General features: G+C 40.0%; 1 protein-coding gene across 1 annotated transcript; it reads left to right on the top strand.

Annotated features, from left to right (window-relative positions):
* Positions 1-1,013: 1,013 nt before the first annotated feature.
* On the top strand, positions 1,014-17,414 carry fbxl20 (F-box and leucine-rich repeat protein 20). The gene is made up of 15 exons (XM_063472261.1): positions 1,014-1,281; positions 6,369-6,430; positions 7,248-7,302; positions 7,418-7,492; positions 8,414-8,508; positions 8,618-8,686; positions 8,772-8,867; positions 9,260-9,386; positions 9,801-9,875; positions 10,613-10,743; positions 11,142-11,202; positions 11,340-11,384; positions 11,473-11,529; positions 11,650-11,862; positions 13,992-17,414. Exons 1-15 carry the CDS (start codon positions 1,240-1,242, stop codon positions 14,097-14,099), a joined length of 1,311 nt encoding a protein of 436 aa, XP_063328331.1. The 5' UTR covers positions 1,014-1,239; the 3' UTR covers positions 14,100-17,414.
* Positions 17,415-18,606: the final 1,192 nt, after the last annotated feature.

Genomic DNA, 18,606 nt, shown 5'->3' with positions numbered 1-18,606 from the left:
TGAACAGATGTATCTAATAAAGTGGCCAGTGAGTAAAGAACAAAAGATGCAAAGGTCCTCTTCAAATTCAAACCTTTGGGAGTAAAAGAACCCCCCAAAAGTATATTATTTACACACGTTTTAAAAGGGGGTTCTTTATCCTTAGGGGCATCAGGAGATAATTGATCAATTGAAAATCGCTGTTTTCTTAAAGTTACAGAGCACCAGACCCCAGTCAAACACTACTATTTGCGAATTAGAAATTAAGAGAACATATTAACTATCACTAGCTTTGCTATAGATATATTGAATGCTCAGTGTTGTCTGGCGTGTTTACGCTCTACGATGACGCAGTATTACAAGCTGCCGTCCTTGGATGCTGATTGGACCCGCTGTTGAAGAGGGGTGTGCCCGAGGAGAAACGAGGAAGTGGCGTTTCCCTATTGCAATAACAAAGTTGGAATGTTTAATAACAGCAGATGAGATAGAATAATCTAAAAACGAGTGTTAACCGTTACTGATAGTTAATAAAATGCCGAACTCACAGGTTCTATTCTGGTTTTAATACTGTTTTTAATACAGTGGAAAGGTCTTCAAGTGACAGTACTCATATCAGACATGCACTTCACTTTAGATGTTTTTGTTTCATACTATAAGAGAAACATATTTTTTAGCCTATGTTTTCTCACAAAGTCCGTATGAACTTTAAGTCTGATCTAACTTTTTAATTATCACATGTGGCCCCAAACCCTCGATAGGTATTCATGCTACGTGTGCGGGCAAATGGTTGACACCCCACTTTGATATTTATATTTGCTCCTCTGTGAGCTTTGGTTAAAGGAGCAGCCAGCGAGCAAGAAATAGTGCGCACTGAGCAAGGTCATTATATTTATTATTTTTCATATTAATGTTATTTATTTATTATGGATGTAGGGGTTGTACCGGCTGAATTTTAGTCTGCCCCATTGCTGTCGGGCTATTGTGTGGATGGATAGAAAGCTGTGCTTATAGGGGGAGGAGGAGGTAAGGGCGAATCGAGCTGATAAGAGAAGTGGCTTATGGCTGGCTGGCTGCTGCTCGTAACCCATATATTTTGTTTTTATCGGTAACAAGAGGTTTTGTGGTTCGTGGTACAGGTCAAAATACATCAAAACACCGGAGCTACCGAGAGGACGGTAGCATGATAATCGTGGAGAGGGCCCGTATCTGCATTTTAGTGCGCCTACACCGAATCCATTGAGTCGGTTACCAGCGTCCGACATGGGGAAGGAGGTAAATGGTGTTTCGCGGAGCCGGTTTGAGGTGAGTTAATTATTTCCATCAACTGACAGTCACTGAGACACATTTAAAATAGCCGATATAATCGCTAGGATCCGGGCCTGCATGTTGACTGTTGCTATAATTATTATAAAACTGCGCTTATGGGGAGGCTATTGATGCAGCTTCCGCAGTCAGTGTTTGGGATTAGGTCAAACACTGTTGTGTTGTTCAAACAACATATAGGCTGTCGAGGCCTGGCGTAGAGAGGACGCACGTCGGTATTTTCCACTAAAGCAGACGTGCTGCTCGCAGCCACTTTCAAGGCATTTTGAGTGCTCTTTAAACGTTGTCCTCGTTTCCCTTTGCGCCGTCAAAACAAAGACAATGAGGCTACACAGAGCACGCCGAGGAAAGCTTCGGCACACGTCAACATAATGAGCAGAAGTGGAGGATTTAGTGGTTTCACTTTGAAAAGAAGCTGCTTAAAATTATCCTTATAGGCAGGATTGTTATGTTTCCCCCTTCTCTCTTTTCAGACCTTGTTATGTATGCTATATCTATAGCCGCTGCGGCGGCGGTGGCCTCAGTCTGCTACCTGCACCCGGTGTTAGCACAAAATATCTGAAAATAGTGCCGAGCTACTACAGTGTAACACACATCATAACCTATACTCGTCTCAAAAGGCCCATATGTACGCTGTCTACCTACAGTGTCGTTGTTGGGGGGTTTTTCCCCCCAACGCAAGGCTATTACCATAAACTTTGTGTCGCAGCCGCGCAAGCGTAGCTCAATATTTTGGTGCGAACTTGTATACAAACAAATGTATCCGGCAACTGACATTGGCCTGTATAGCCCGAGCATTTGATGTTGTTTAATCCCCAGCTAGCGTGGGATTTGTGTGTGGTTTTATTTATTTTTAACGGTGAACAGCTGACGACTCAGAGGACTCAGGCCGTTACCTTCTGGCCCGACAGCTGCGGTGGAGCTGCTGTTTAAAGGTATCTGGATTTAGGAGAGGGGAGAAGCGGAAATGGCGACGTTTTGCCTTCAAGATAAAAGTGTTTCTATTTTTCGACCATTCTGTAGTTAAGGTTTTGTGTGTTGTTGTTTTGTGTAGTTCACAAATTTATGTACTTGTTTGTTTGTTTGTTTTTTAACTTGAATTTCTTCAAGACAAAAGGCCAATAAATTAATTTTGATTAAATGTGATCTATTATAGCACCAATTCACAGCAACAGTTGCCTCAGGGCACTTTATATTGTAAGGTAAAGATCTTCAAATTTTTTAAGAAACCCCAACGATACTATGACCACCAATGAGGGAGCACTTGGCAACAGTGGGAAAGAAACACTGAATTTTAACAGGAAGAAACCTCTGGCAGAACCATGCTCGGGGACCAGTGGTGGGAGCAGAGAGGGATGGCAGAAAAGGCAAACTATGGGAGATAAGCTGAATTTAATAATTACCAACATGCAGTTGTGGTGTATTAAACACATGGAGGGTGAAAAGAAATGAGTGAAGAGGAAATGGTCAGTGCATCATGGGAAGCTACCCAGCAGCCTAAGCCTGTTGCAGTATAATTGTTGCAGGAGCTGGGTAGTTGAAGGCTTTGCTTCCTATTGTACTTTTAAAAACTCTAGGAAACACAAGTAAGCCTGCTGTCTAAGAACAAAATGCTGCATAAGCATAACAATGTACTATGAAGGCTTTAAGATATGACTGGGCCTAGTTATTTTACATTTTGTGTATGAGGAAGATTTAAAACCTGATTCTAGATTTAACAAGAAGCAAATGAAAACAAGTTGGAGCAATATATATATATATATATATTTCCCAATCCTGTATTTGCTCTACTAGTGAAATAAAATGATTAAACTCCGATAATTAAATCTGATTTTTAGGAAGTAAAAAATCTGGGTATCGACATATCAGCTAGCAGTATGAAAATGGATGTTTTAATTGCTTATTAACTTTTAAGCAGTCTATTAAAAACACTAGATAATAACTTAAAGTGAAGATGCCGCTGGACTTTGCACCAGCAAATGATTAGCCGTGATATGATCAGTTGGGGGCATCAGCTACTACTGTTCCATCAGATCCCATTGAACCATACAAGTTGTACTTGGGTGTTTTAATGAACCAATGCCAATCATGACAATATTAGATGCTGAGTGACAAACTGAGTCCAAAATGGGAGGTTAAAAGTTACGTGTTTGTCATCCAGAAGACTGCAGTTTGTCCTGTTTGTTCTTACCCACTATGTGAAGGGGTCCACTAAGACAAGCTAAGATAAGATGCGATGTAATTATTTAGCCAGGATTTGGGGAAATTCTTGAGCTACAACAGTTAAAAAAACTAAAGTCAGTGTAACAGAAATAGGAATATGTATCTAAAATAAACCTGGTATCTTGATAAGGTAAAGACTAATCTGAAATATAAATGCATATGTTAAAGAAAAATAAGTATAGTTTTAAATATTTACGAAATACTTATAAATAGAATATATAACAAGTAAAATATTTTCAGATCAACAACCATTTATATGTGGCAAGCATGATGTGTCATATTTGTTCCTATAACCTCATGCCAGTGCCAAAGGACACTTAATGTATCTCTGTGAGACTCTAGCTGTTGACATATCTGCTGTATTTGACCCCTTGGGAATGGGGAAGGGCTGGGATTCTGCAAAAAGGATCGAGACTGTTTTAAACAATGAAGCTGCTCAGCTGGACAAACTATGTAGAGATTTGTAAATTACAGCTGTTGTTTTTTGTTTTTGACTTTAAGTGGTTTGTGGTGGTGCAACATTTAGCACTGTCATCTCAAAGTGAGAAGGCCCTGGGTTCTGTGTGGAATTTGCTCGTTTGCCCCCGTGGCTCACAGATACTGCAGGTCAGAGAAATGGAAGTTGGGTTAATTGGTCATTCTAAATTGGCGATAGGAGTTTGGTCACACCGTGGCAGGGATCGACAGCGTCTGCCACTGTCAGTTGATGATATTGGCCAAGTAATCTATCAGTTGGGCTTAACTTGTGATATGAGCTAAACAAAGCCTTTGTTGTTCACTAACCTAGGATTATAATTCCAAGCAAATTTAACAAATGGTATGCTCAGTAGCTTTTAGGTTTTGGTGGTTAGTTATAAGAAGCTTGAAACCAAATATGCTGGCTGGTAAGTCATCAAAAATGCAGTCTGCCAGTGAGTGTTTTATTTTGAAAGGCAGGGAAGGAAGTTGTGTTAAATACACAGCTCTGCTGCAAGCACTGAGCTGTTGTACTTTTATTCTGTTAACAAAAGACCACCCAACAGACTGGAAAAATAGATACTTAAATGGCCACTTATTGTATTCACTAATTAGAAAGAGTATGTAAACAACTATTTTGGAGGTTTAAACTGGTTTAAATATCTGACCTTAAACAGGTTCCTTGACTTCACCATATTTAGTTGTGCCTAATTCAATCTGTGCATGTATGCAATAATAACCTAAAACTCAAATATAAGCCCCTCCTATCGATCAAACGACTAGGATTTAATTATTTATTGCCAGGAAGGAACATTTACGCATTTCCTTAAAATAAAATTACCCTTTGCCTCTGCAGTGGTTTACTACAAACTACAGAACACCCAGCTTGTTTTGTTTGTTTTTTTGTTTGTTTGTTTTTAACCCCCTGCATTGCTGTTTATAACTGAGCAGTGGACAAAACATAATGGTCACATTCATACTGCATCATTTTATGGTAGATTACAAAAGGGTACTGTGTATGGCTGTTGACCACGCACATCTGCTTCTTTTGAAACAGCCCTGGATTATTTGGCCAGAAAGAAACGCTCTGCAAGGCGTGCTGTCAGAGTCAATTTGCCCCAAATCCAAACAGCAAATGTCTGTCCCTTCTTACTCCCTCAAAATTTTACACGTCTGCGCTGGCAGGCAGCCTCCGCATACAGCTGTGTGAGTGTGTGTGTGTGTGTGCAGCTTGAGAAAGAGTTTGTGTTTTTATCAGAAAGACATAGAACAGCTTTGACCCCAAGATGCCTTATTTGTGTGTGCGCGTTTGTGTGTTTCGTAAAGATCCAGACCTCAATTTCAACTGGCAGACATGACAGTCTGTTTTTGTAAGTTGATGAATGGGTTTATGTGCACGCCCCTCAAAATCTGAAGCTATTGTGTGGCTTCAGGATAAACACCAATAATCAAAATAGAACTCTGTTGGGACCTTTAAATCATTCCCTTTGTTAAAACGGGGTAAATAAATCTTTCTTTTTGGAATTGGTGGTATTTGTTTCTATCAAGTAGTGCAAATAAGAATTGACAAACACCTTGTTGATCTTGTCATAAATCTTTTACCTCATGTAATTAACATGTGCCTTCCGCCACATTTTATTTACAAGCCAGATCCGCCCCTGGTATAAACGGGTTTTTTTTCTGAATCTTTGGAGAAAAATGGATTGAGCCAGATGTTGCTTTATTCATCCTGTTGTGATTGAGTACGTGTTTCCAAGGACCATTGTCTCAACATCTTGCATTCAGTGATTTAGCACGGTATCATTTCCCACAAATTATGGGAACCCTAAATTCCTCAGTAAGAAGGGTGTGTGTAGCTGGGACTCAATGAATGCAAATTTATTGTCTCTTTGTTTACTGTGACTTTTTTTCTGTGAATTAGACTCAAATTTGTGCTCACACAGCATGCAGTTATTTGTGTGGAAACCCATTAGCTGTTTGCTGAAGCTGGAATTATTTGTCTTAGAGTCACAAAAGATATATGGTACTGTAACCAATTCCAGTTTAAAGTTTCAGTACTTACTGTTTTGAACACTGGGTCTTACTCAATAGCACGTATACTAAGACGGAATATGCACGCAGGAAAGATAACATGAAAGCATAGGCCATCGCAGCCTTGTAGTTGACAGTACAAAGTCCCACCTCGCTGTGTCCTGTGTTGGTTTATCTTCTGTCACCCTTCGTGTTTTCTGGGAATTGACATTGAATCCATCTTAGCTGATGAGATTACGATCTTTTATCCTTGCTTATGTGTTGGGGCCGTCCTTGAGTGAGGAGAGGGGATGAAAGGGGCCCCAGCCACTTTGTGATAGCCTCCAGGACTGATCTTATCTTCTCCACCCTTTTAGATGTTCACAAATAGTGATGAGGCAGTCATCAATAAGAAGTTGCCTAAAGAGCTGTTGCTAAGGTGAGTGACATTTTGATGCACTTTGACTTACTTGCAGTTTTTTTTGTTTGTTTTTTTGAGGCAAGCAAAATTTGCATGTTGAAATTTCCACAGTCACATTCATGACTTTACTACGGCACAAAATCATACTCAAAGGCAGCACCTCCATTCTCTGTGTGTTACCCTAACACACGCAAATATTGTGTGTCTCACAATCATATCGTTTATGTTCACTTGCCCTTTTTAAACAAAGATTCCAAACACTAGGATGCCAATTTCTCTTGGCTCTACACACCCACTGCTCAACCAGTGCTAAAAGCATAATTACAAACAGGTGCTCATGGTTATAAAACTTTTAAATTGATTTGAGAGAAAAAAAAAGGGGGTGCTCACAAGCCTCTTAGCAAACAGAAAATGAAGGCCATAACTCAAACCTCGGCCTTGCCAGCCAAGCTGTCTGTGTTGCGGCTGCTGACTCTGTGCTGCTTGGCCTGGTGCAGTGCCGTAATTTGTGAGGCTGGCAGACTGCTGCAACTCACTGCATCCCTGCTTCAACCTCAATTCAGTTTTTTGCTGCATTGTAGGATCCTCTAATCGGTATCCAACTATATTCCTTAGAAAGAAATGCTTTCCCCGTCAGGACCTCACTTTAAGAAAACATATCTGTTCTGCAAGCAGGGAAATGTTTTTTGATGACAGTAAAAGCAATATTAGCTGATTTAGTCAACACCACTCTGCTGTTAGGGGAAGCACACACAGGGTTGCGTTGAGGGCAGTAAAGAGGAAGCTTCTGGCAGCAGGGATCATGGTCTCTAAACCGTCCCTGTCTGTCTTCTAGAATCTTCTCCTTTCTGGATGTGGTGACACTCTGTCGCTGTGCCCAGGTCTCACGGGTGAGTCTGTGTTCACAAGGTGTGCGTGTGTGGTTTCAGTTATAGTATGTGTTCTGCGTGTGCATGCTAAATAACTCAGAATTTCTGTCCACTCCCCTCCGCACCCTGCTTTTAGTCCTGGAATGTTCTGGCCTTGGATGGCAGCAACTGGCAACGAATCGACCTCTTTGACTTTCAGAGGGACATTGAAGTTGGTCCATTTCATTATATCTTATTACTAACAGATGCGATCATAAATGTTTGCAACTCCAAATATTAAAAACGAAATCATGCTTCAAATTTGACCCATCTGCCCTTCATGGTAGTCTTCTTACGCAGAACTGTGCCCCTTAAATTGCAGTTGCTATTTTTTTGGGCCCTGCCTGGAAGTTCCACTTTTATCACCTTCATTGGATCTTCAGCTTGCAGTTTGTTTGGATCTCCTTGGGTGTATCAATAACCATCTATGGCCCTAGGTTTGAGCCCATCCCAGTATCAACATAGTTTTAATTGTGAAGAAGATGATGAAGTCAGAGACTAATTTGATGAGCAGGATGGTTTGTGGGTGAAAACTGTTTGGGTATGGTGTAAAACTACATTTTTAGTATAACAGTTCAGGTTATTTCAGTCATATGTCCTCCATAGAACAGCTCTGGGGAATAGTAGAACTCCACTTTGACAGTCTAACCCTGCAAGATGAATTCTCAACCCCATCAATGTGTAAAAAATAATAAATAAATAATGACCAGTATGCTCCTGGTTGTACTCCCCTTATAAGCAGCCATGGTCTGTGAGTCACAGAACAATTTCTAACCACCAGAACACATTAATGCTGTGTCAGTTTTGAGATCCACGGAGAAATCGCAGATGTGCGGTTTATACGAACGTGACCTGCAATGAACTCTAAGAGACCAATGTAAAAATGGCTGGGACTCTGGAGGCTTTCTAGTGCAAGAGGAGTTGATCTTGAAGGGTAAATGAGCCAAATGTAAACCATGTGTGTCATCTTTGTTTGTTTTAGGTGGAGTCTGTGAACTTTATGATTGCAGCTTATATGTCACTTTATACTCAGTACTTTAAAGGTGCTGTAGAAACAAATACAGCAGAAAGAGTATGTTTCTTTTTGTTGCAGGGTCGGGTGGTGGAGAATATTTCAAAGCGATGTGGGGGATTCCTTAGGAAGCTGAGCCTGCGGGGTTGCCTGGGTGTGGGTGACAGTGCCCTGAGGTGAGTTTAGTGAGGACCTCGCCTAATTGAAATTCTCATACTAGTTCAGTCCTTGAGGGGAGACAATGAGAAAAGTGCAGAATGACTTTGTGTCTCCCCCTCCCTGTAGGACTTTCTCACAGAACTGCAGGAACATTGAAGTGCTTAATCTAAACGGTTGCACCAAGATCACAGACAGGTATAGTAACAGTCCATGCAGCAGTGTGGTTAATGTATCTAACATATCATAATACACCTTTTATCACTGTATTGTTCTTCTGCAGCACGTGTAATAGCCTCAGTAAGTTTTGTCCAAAGCTAAAGCACCTGGACCTCGCCTCGTGTACCTCCATCACCAACCTTTCACTCAAAGCTCTCAGGTATGCCCAGTTGTTATTTTGATATACTGTTTTTCCACTAATATTAAAGCACATATATCAAAGTGAACCTGTTATGTCTGTTCTTTTTTTCCCCTCTCAAACATAATATTACAGTGGTGAATACCTTCTATTAAACATGACCATTTAGCTGAGTTCCAGAATAAATATATGAAGCTGGAAATTAGCTTAATAAGTCCCCTTCAATCCTATGTACCACTTGTTGGCTATGATTCATTTTTTTCTTTTTAAACCTACACAAGTCACAGAAGAGATACGAATAATGTGAGAAGATTTCAATTTTGTTATGCATTTAACATTTCCCCTAATTGTCATTGCACCTTTCATCCTTTGCAAGTTTCCGCTGCTCACCCTTTTCTTTGTTCTATTCTCAGTGAGGGTTGTCCTTTGCTGGAGCAGCTGAACATTTCCTGGTGTGATCAAGTCACGAAGGATGGCATCCAGGCCCTGGTGCGCTCCTGCCCTGGTCTCAAATGTCTTTTCCTCAAGGGCTGCACCCAGGTACACATGTGATTATGTTATAATAAGTTGCTGGCAATTTCATTCTGTGTAACGTTTTATTGAACATATTAGAAAACTTTTTTTTTTTCCTCTGTTTCAAAGTAGTGACTTCTTAGGTGCTCTGTTTTCTATCGGTCAACACTGTAGTGAATAGGGTCCACTTTAATCTTAGACTTTTTGTCATCTTCACTTTCACTAGTTCTTCTTATTTATTGCAAGAAAAAGCGGCAGCTGCAAACATAAAAGAAATAATTTCCCGTGCAACAAAGCATACCATCAGGGACAGACATTGGATTAAAAAAAACAAACAGTAAATAAATAAAAAGAACAGTCTGCACTGATTTAGACTTTTTCTCTTATGAAATTCCTTATTGAGATATCAGTTTTCTTTCCCAATGCTTATTTTTTCCACAGCTAGAAGACGAGGCCCTAAAGCATATCGGAGCTCACTGTCCGGAATTGGTCACATTGAACTTGCAGACATGCTCAGTAAGTACATTTAACAAGAATAGAAGAAACACAGAACACGGACATCCAGACCCTAAAGCCTGCTCACACAATCCAGTTAGTCCCCTCTGCATCTCTTTCTCGTCTTTGATTTTTGTCATCGTTTCACTATAGCCTTCTTTTTGTTGCCATCTGCTTTTTAGTATTTTTCTTTTCTTTTTCTTTTCTTTTTCTAAGCAAGCTTTCTTTCACGTGTTCTTAACATGTATCTTATGAGTTTTCTAAAACAGCACCTACAAAAATAAAAAACTCAAATGTGTTACGTTTAATAATTTTACAACAATATCGACAGTAGTAGAAAGACACCATATCAATTGTTAAAACTCATTTTTAAAAATGTATGCTCTTTATGAATTTGATCAAATATTTCTTGACGGTTCTGGTGGGTAAATGCTCAAATGGAAAAGAGGGTAATTAAAAACAAAAACAGAACTAGGTTAAATACAAACTGTTTGTATTTAACCTAGTAAATAAAGAGCATCCCAAAGAAAGTGATGCTTTCATATTAATATGAAGGTGACACTTTGATATTATTCTGCTTTTTGTTATAGTTTGTATAACTGATTTTGGACACAGGGTTGTACACTGTTTGCTTTTGCACATCTACCAGAGAGCACAACACAGAAGTTTTGCCTGGCATGTTTTTACATTTCACAGTGGATGTTGATTTGATTCACTTCCCTCATACACAAACACGTACTGTGTCTTTCTGTGAGCAGCAGATCACAGATGAGGGCCTCATCACAATTTGCCGGGGTTGTCACCGCCTGCAGTCTCTGTGTGTGTCAGGTTGTGGCAACATCACAGATGCCATCTTGCATGCTCTGGGACAGAACTGCCCCCGCCTCAGGTGACGTCACACACCTACACATCAAACTTTGTTCTGAGTTTTGCGAGAAACTGCAAAATATTTAATTTGTTTTACATAAAAATCCAACTAATCTTTGTTTCAAGAGTGTTTTCAAATTGTTTGACAATATTTATCCTGGCTGCCTGATGTTCGGGAGACTGTTCTTACGCTTTCAAATTCCAAAAAGAAAGACCTGAATTCTCATTTTAAGCTTAAAGATTGCAGGATTGAGGAAATGGAATGTAAATAAAATATATTACACCGACCCGTCTGCAATACAGATATCTTGAGGCCTGTGACTGTAGAGCCAGTTACCTTTTAAGTGTGAAAGAACTCAAAATGTTGGACTCTAAGTGATCCTTCAACTGTATAACTCTTCATTGTGTTCCTCCTTTTAGAATATTAGAAGTGGCTCGCTGCTCTCAGCTTACAGACGTGGGCTTCACTACATTAGCAAGGGTGAGTGTGGTGTCTGCCTCTTGGTTGCATTGCAGATAAATGGCAAGCAGAACTTTGGATCCAACAAAATCCTTTAAAATGCATAAATCCATAGTGATTATGCAATCTCTTTTCTTCTCTGTTATTTCTCCCTATAGAATTGTCACGAGCTTGAGAAGATGGATTTAGAAGAATGTGTGCAGGTAAATAAACAATATGGTATATAATGGTTGAACTATTTTCTCCTTTTCTTCACTTAAGAGAATTGTGTTCCTTTCACTTTTGCATCAGATCACAGATGGAACACTCATCCAGTTATCTATCCACTGCCCCCGTTTGCAAGTCCTGGTAAGTGTGCGCTTGCCAACATATTTTGCTCCTGCAGCATTTTCAAGCATAATGTCATGGCTGTTTTCATAGACAGTTTAGTAATAGAGCATCTGTATTGGTACCACAATGTTCCTGCAGAGTCTGTCCCACTGTGAGCTGATTACTGATGATGGCATCAGACACCTCGGCAGTGGCCCCTGTGCTCATGACCGTCTGGAGGTGATAGAGCTGGACAACTGCCCCCTGATCACAGATGCCTCACTGGAGCACCTGAAGAGTTGCCATAGTCTGGATCGCATCGAGCTCTATGACTGCCAGCAGATCACTCGCGCCGGTATTAAGAGACTAAGGGTGAGTTGTGTGGGCTACGAGTAATGAGTAAGTGCTTGTTCAGTTGCAGAATGTATGGTAAACATGAATTGTACTGCTGATGTTAATGCATTCAATTTCTTTTTGAGCCTACACTGAATAAATCTTATCACGCTTGTGAAAAAAACAATTCTCATAGGACTGTAAGCAGCCCTGTGGGGGGAAAAAAAACCTAAATACATCCGTACTGCTTCTTCTTGAGTAAGTAGCAGCCGGGTGCTGCTAATCAAATGCACTTGATTAACTGATCATCAGCAAATGTGACCCCCACTATGAAAGCAGATGTTTCATAGTGGGGTTCATAGTTCAGGAGTGGACGTACTAGTCAATTTTCACTAAGATCACACGATGCAAAGAAAACCCAAGCACTAGATTTCAGAAACTGCAGGTCTCAGTAAGCATTTTAAATGTTCATGACAGGACAATTGGGCAGAAATAAAAAACACTAAACAGACATGGATTGTTTGGAAGGTTTGCCAGTAGAAAGCCTTTTCTCTCTAAAAATAGGCAGCACGGCTTAGGTTTGCAGATTTGCATCTGAATAAATCACAAGGCATCTGGAAGAATTTCAGATAAGATCAGCGTGAGCATGTATGGTGGAAACAAAGTACTGCATATTAGCAGTATGTAACTTTTAAACATTTTGCAGCCACAGGATCTGGGCACCTTGCAACCATTGAGTTGACCATGAACTCCTCTGTATACCAACCTATTCTAGAGTCAAATGTGAGGCCATCTGTCCAACAGCTAACTCTGAGCTGAAACTGGGTCATGCAGCAGGACAATGATCCCAAGCACAGCAGCAAGTCTACAACAGAATGGCTGAAAAAGAAAAGAATCAAGGTGTTGCAAAGGCACAGCCAAAGTCCAGACGTAAACCTGACTGAAATGCTGTGGCCGTACTTTAAGCGAGCTGTGCATAAAAAAGGCAGTGTTGTAAAGAAGGGTGGGACGTTCCTCCTCCAACATTCCTCCTCAGCAATGTTAGAGATGAATAAAGTCATCTTGAAAACAACTGATTCAGTTTATTGCTGCTAAAGATGGTTCAACAATTTATTGAATCATGGGATGAGTGTGTAGTTTTTTTACAGGATTTGTTTGGTTTTTTTTAAAAAACAAACAAACAAAAAAAATTTTTTTTTTCACATGACCATTTGTTAAAATCCAAATGTCTGTCTCAGCTAGAGCAGACATTTAACTACCTAGCACAAAGTTTGTGTGATGTTCATGTTAACCTGTGTGAAAGTAGAGCAATTAATTGAGTTTTGTGACTGGTGCATGCTCTACCCAGGCGCCAGGCTTTGTAAAAAGCATACAGAGTATTTCAAGTAGTGGTAACAAGTAAAACAGACAACTCCTGTCGTGTGTAATGTATAAGGAAAAGGACAACTAAAGACAATGTCTGGACTTGATTCTCCCGACATTGTCCAGAGTTCTTGTGTGAAACCACTATGGATGTTTAGTTGTTTACCTTTGTAAACAATGCTGTGTAGCAAGAGCACAAACACTAACACAAAGGTATTGCATTCTTAGAGTTGCTTTGTCAGTCAAGCCGTTTGTGCCTTACATTGTTGTAATGTCCTTTTACAGAAGACTGCTGAAAATGCAAACTACTATCACTATTGATGTAGGAGGTTAGACTGGTGCTCTCTAACCTTTCCTCCTCATCAGCATGATCACTAAGTATAGATGTAATGCAGAGGGTGGAATCAGACAACACGGATTCATGCATTTTGTCCAAATGAAACTCTGAGTCATCGATCCACCCACATGAAGTGATGAATCAAAACTTAAGCTGTGAAAAACAAACTGTCTCCTTGACAGCAGTGAGTGAACACTCTGTCCAGATCAAGTCAGACTTCACTGAATCCTATGTTAGTCTTTGAATTTGAATGAAAATCAGACATAGCCTGACTGTGTCGACAGCAGTTTGACATCGTTTTTGATTACTGAAACAAAAATAAACTTGAGGTTTGCAGCAAAGCTATAGCTACTGGTGTACTAAATGTCCCAGAACAGCTTTCCACATATTTGTACGAGCGATTAATACATTTCCATCTGTTTCTCTCGTTTGTGTTTTTTTTTTTTTTTTTTGTTTTTTTTTACTACAGACTCATCTGCCTAACATCAAAGTGCATGCATACTTCGCTCCTGTCACTCCACCCCCCTCAGTCGGGGGCAGCCGTCAGAGGTTTTGCCGCTGCTGTGTCCTGCTATGATGTAAAGCGAACAGCCCCCTCTTCCCTCTCCCTGTGTCCCTCGTACATGCTCCCTGCAGCGAGTCACTTCACCCCTGACCTGCTCCCCCCCCCGCCACTCCTGGCCCCTTGTCACAGACTACATGCTGGTGTGTCCCCCTTTTGGAGCTGCAGAGAGAGGGAGAGAGCCAAACAACACTACAGGGTCTTGGGTAACTTTCCCCAAAAAGTTCTTAAATCTTACCACTGCACACAAACAGAACATATACAACAGGCTTTAATACAAGCTCAAGTGAAGAGACACATTTACACAGATTAACTTTTGGAGGACATTCCTGGGCTGTGTTCAGTGGACACACCAGTATTACAAAGAAGTTTATGTTTTAAAAAATGTAATCACCATTAAGGGATTTAACTCGTCATCAAAAAATCCTAACGAATGAGTCCGGCTCTTCAAACGGAAAACCATTACAGCTTTTTACTTATCAAGCACTTTGAGCTTTTAAACATGGCTGAAAGATCCCACTCAAACTCCCAAACACAATTCCCTTAGTGTTTAAAGGTCAACTCAACAGCTACCTCTAGACAGGAACTGCACTTGAGTACGACCAGTGTTCGCTTGGTTCTACAGGCTGTTTATTTCAAAAGAGGGGCAGCGATGTAGCCACCTAACTGCCAACATCCCCACAAGAATGCAGCAGAAACTTTGATTTTTTTTATGTTATTTTATTAAGAATACTTGCAGCTATTTGCACTTACAATAAAGCAATGATGAGACACTTTACAAAACCGGCATCTCAAAATTGAAGACTACTAACAACTAACAACACACACACATAAATAAAAAAATAAAAAAAATCCTCAATTAACGCATACACTGCGCTTGCAGCGAATATGCCCTCACCTCTCTCTGTCTCTCTCTGTTACAATCAGAAGCTTCAGTATAGTGCAGAGGAAAAAAAAAAAGAAGACAAAGTTTAATATTTTTCTAAAAATGGACAATTAAGGCTTACAAGTGGGGACTTGAGAAGATGCCAAATGTTGCATGTAACACCTCTAGTTTTTTAAAATCTCAATGTAAATACGTGAGGACTGCGGGAGTCAGAGAGTCGAAGCCAGATAAACAGCAACATGATGATATGAGACGGGGCAGAGATTACCGTTGATGAGTCTTTCTGAGGATTCTCGAGCATACTTGTTTACGTGCATATGTGCGTGAGAATATGTGCTGGAGCTTTTGGAGAGTTAAAAAAAAAAAGACCCAGTACTCGATATGGAGTGAGACAAACTGATTCTGGCATGTGAAGGCTCATGTCAACAAAAGAAGACGTTAAAAAGATACTTTTTTTTTTTTTTGCTCTTTTGTCAACAAAAAAGGTCCGACTGCATTAATTCATGGTGTCAGACCAGGACAATGGAAAGAAAAAGCCAACTGAAAACAATCAAAGTAAAGCTATTTTCAGTTAGTTTGATTTCATTAAGTCGATCTTGTTTTCGAGTCCTTGATGGTTCCAATGACGAGGAACTGGTGAACCCCACGCAGTGGCGAAAGGATGTGCTTGATGTTGGAGTGGCATCTGCGACTCCTCAACTTCTATGAGGCCTTGCAGGGGACGGAGTGATAGTGTGCTGCACCCTGCCACCTGTGACCTCCTCAGTCTGTCTGGGACCAGTGATGCTGCAGGAGGTTACAACCAGATCAGACTGGTGGAGGAAGTTGACTGAATCTTGAGCGCACAGCTCTGGCCTGCTGACAGATATGATGGAATGATTTTTGTCACAAAAGAGGGCTATAATGGACTTCAGCCCCCTCCCCTGCCCTTTAAAGTATTGGCGCCTTTTCTTATGGATTATCTTGTCCTACACTTGCACCGGCTTCATTCATTATCTTCTGTTCCCTTTTCATTTTATAAATGTGTCTTTTACTGCTTTCTCCTCTACATGATTTTCCTCTGGAGCTTTCTTTGTATTTCTGTTTTGCTGTGGTTTGGATTCTGCCTGTTTGTGTTTGAAGTCACAAGTTCAGTGTCTCCAAGTTGAGTTTGAGCCCTCTTCCAGTCCTTAGTTTTGATCTGATGGAGTTTGTTTTTATCCAGAGTTTATTGTTAGTTAATGTCCAGAGTGTAGTCTTTGTCCAGGAGAAGTGTTCGCACCAGTGCAATTGTTTGAAATGTTAAATGTGAGTCATATTTTTTTTTTTTTTTTTTTTTTTTTAAATCTAGGGTTAACGGTCACAATGACGTGTATGTGTGATGTACGGTCTGCTTATTGAATGTTTCCATCAAGGAGAAGGACGGAAAGATTTTCTTTTTTCCCCCATTAAGCGTGCTTTTCTCTTCTTCATTTTTACGCCTTGCTGTTCCAAATGGGATCCGTCCCATAATGCACCTATCCAAATGCTTCAATACAACAAAAACAGGAAAACGCGCTGCAAAATTTTGATTACCTGCAAATGTCCCTGTGCTTTGGTTTTGATGTGCTCAGCAACAGGCATCTATCATGCAAAACGCAGAGTGATGATTCTGTTCGGTGTGTCTGCGTGCGTGCGATTTGACAGCTATGACAAGCAGGATAATACAAGCAGAGATGAATCCAGTGTAATCCAGTCTGATCTGTTTTGTTTGAATGGGGTTTATGGGGGATTAGAGAAGCACCAAGAGTCAAAATGGTGGAGAAATGTAATGCACTCTGTCACTGTGCTCTGGTTTTAAGACAGTTAACTCAAGGAAAAAGAAAGTCAGGGAATCTAGTCTGTGAGCTGGGATGTCGAACCTGCTTGTCCTCGTCGTGCACCGGTTAAGTCATAAACGCATGCCGACAACATGGACTACAACTAATAGTACTCAACTTGCTCCTGAAGGATTTATATATGTACAAAAGAAATGACTTGTCATCTGTTTTTTTTTTTTTTTTTGTTTGTTTTTTTGTTTGTTTTTTTCCTTCTTTTTTCATGGTACAGAAATACACTACAGGCTCTACACAGCAAAACACCAGACTTATTTTCCCTTACAGTATCAAAACACCTTGCGTGTGCGTGTGTCAGATCTTCCACCAGTTTACACAGAAGTCGAGCTGTTACGCTCTGGGTCCGTTTGTTTGATCCTAAACACTGGAGTAAGGTTGTGGATAAGGATTGAGGCAGAGGGCAACAGGTGAACTTACAAGTGTGTGTTCAGGGTAGATTGGCACCTGAGATATTTAAACAAAAAAAAAAGTTTTGACAATGACTGTAGTTAAATTACTGTAAATCTCTTTTTTCTTTTTTTTTCTTTTTTTACAATTAACCGATTATAAATGAATATGTACGTATGAATAAATATATACCTATATTATTAAGAGTTGTTTGGCCCTTGTTCTCACTTTGTGGTTAATGGTGGTTTATCATTGCAGCAGTAGATGGCAGCAATGAGCCACTCTCCTCTCTGCTGCTATGATATCAGCTCTCAGCTCATTTCAGGATCCAGTTCTGAATCAGTTATTCAATAAGTAATTGACTTGCTTCAGTTAGGAAGAAAACTGGTTAAACTAGAAGTCCCAGACTGGAATATATAATTATTATTAATATAATTTTTTTTAATTCTTTTTTTTTTCTTCAGCTACGTGTCAAATGGAAGTAAATGTGGGTGTCGTAAAGGAAAAATGCAGGTGGTATTGATTTCAATCATAATGGAAAACGTGAGCCAAAATGTACAAAAACCCTGAAACTGTGAAATAAAATGAATCCTGCTCTGATTTTTAAATATCTACCAATACCCCTGCACTCCTAACATGACGTGCCCTAAAGTCTCTTCCAAAAACGGAAAAGCCTTACAGCAAAAAGCAAACATTTGAAATATGAACAATACTTTTTGTGTTTGTGTAGCATTAATACATTTCTAAATTTATTTCTTGATTTCTTGTAATGTTAGTGTGACTAGGGATGAATCCAAAGACATAAGTTCTTCCTGTATGCCTTAATTAATTTGTCAGGTATTCATATATACGTGTAACTCCTCAGGCTGTTAAGGGATGAGCAAATCCATTTCTTAACATGTCTACAATGACATTTCTACAATATATTTAAAAAACAGTTATCTGAAGACTTAGGTCAGGCTACCAGAGCCTCAAAATCAGTGACAGACTTTAAAAAGGTCTGATTGTATCCTTTATTCTAGATCGAGCTTATTATAAAAGTATTTTAATCACAAATGCAGATAAGCAGTTGGGTATAGTGAAAAACATTGTCACATTGGTGACTGTGGGTTCAAATGTGAGCTCACAACATACTGCATGCAAAGTCATGCAGCTATGTTTGTTTGCACTTACATTCAGATGTCTGAGGTGGAGGAGCAGATGAACAATCTGTATCAATTTAATGCGATGGAAAGCGCTGCAGCCCTGGTCCTGTAGCTGCACCATGACGACCGCTGTCAGGACTGGGATCTGTCCTCCGCCGCATGGGACTCATTTTGTTCCTCTCATCCTCCCATTGTTTCCTCCTGTGTCTAAATCAGTAAGAGATCAAATGTGTTTTCACTCCGTTTTAATG

This window comes from Pelmatolapia mariae, linkage group LG4 (genome assembly GCF_036321145.2).
Source record: "Pelmatolapia mariae isolate MD_Pm_ZW linkage group LG4, Pm_UMD_F_2, whole genome shotgun sequence".
Lineage (NCBI taxonomy): Eukaryota > Metazoa > Chordata > Actinopteri > Cichliformes > Cichlidae > Pelmatolapia > Pelmatolapia mariae.
The sequence above is the reverse complement of the archived record's forward strand: the minus strand, read 5'-3'. Positions and strand labels throughout refer to the sequence as shown.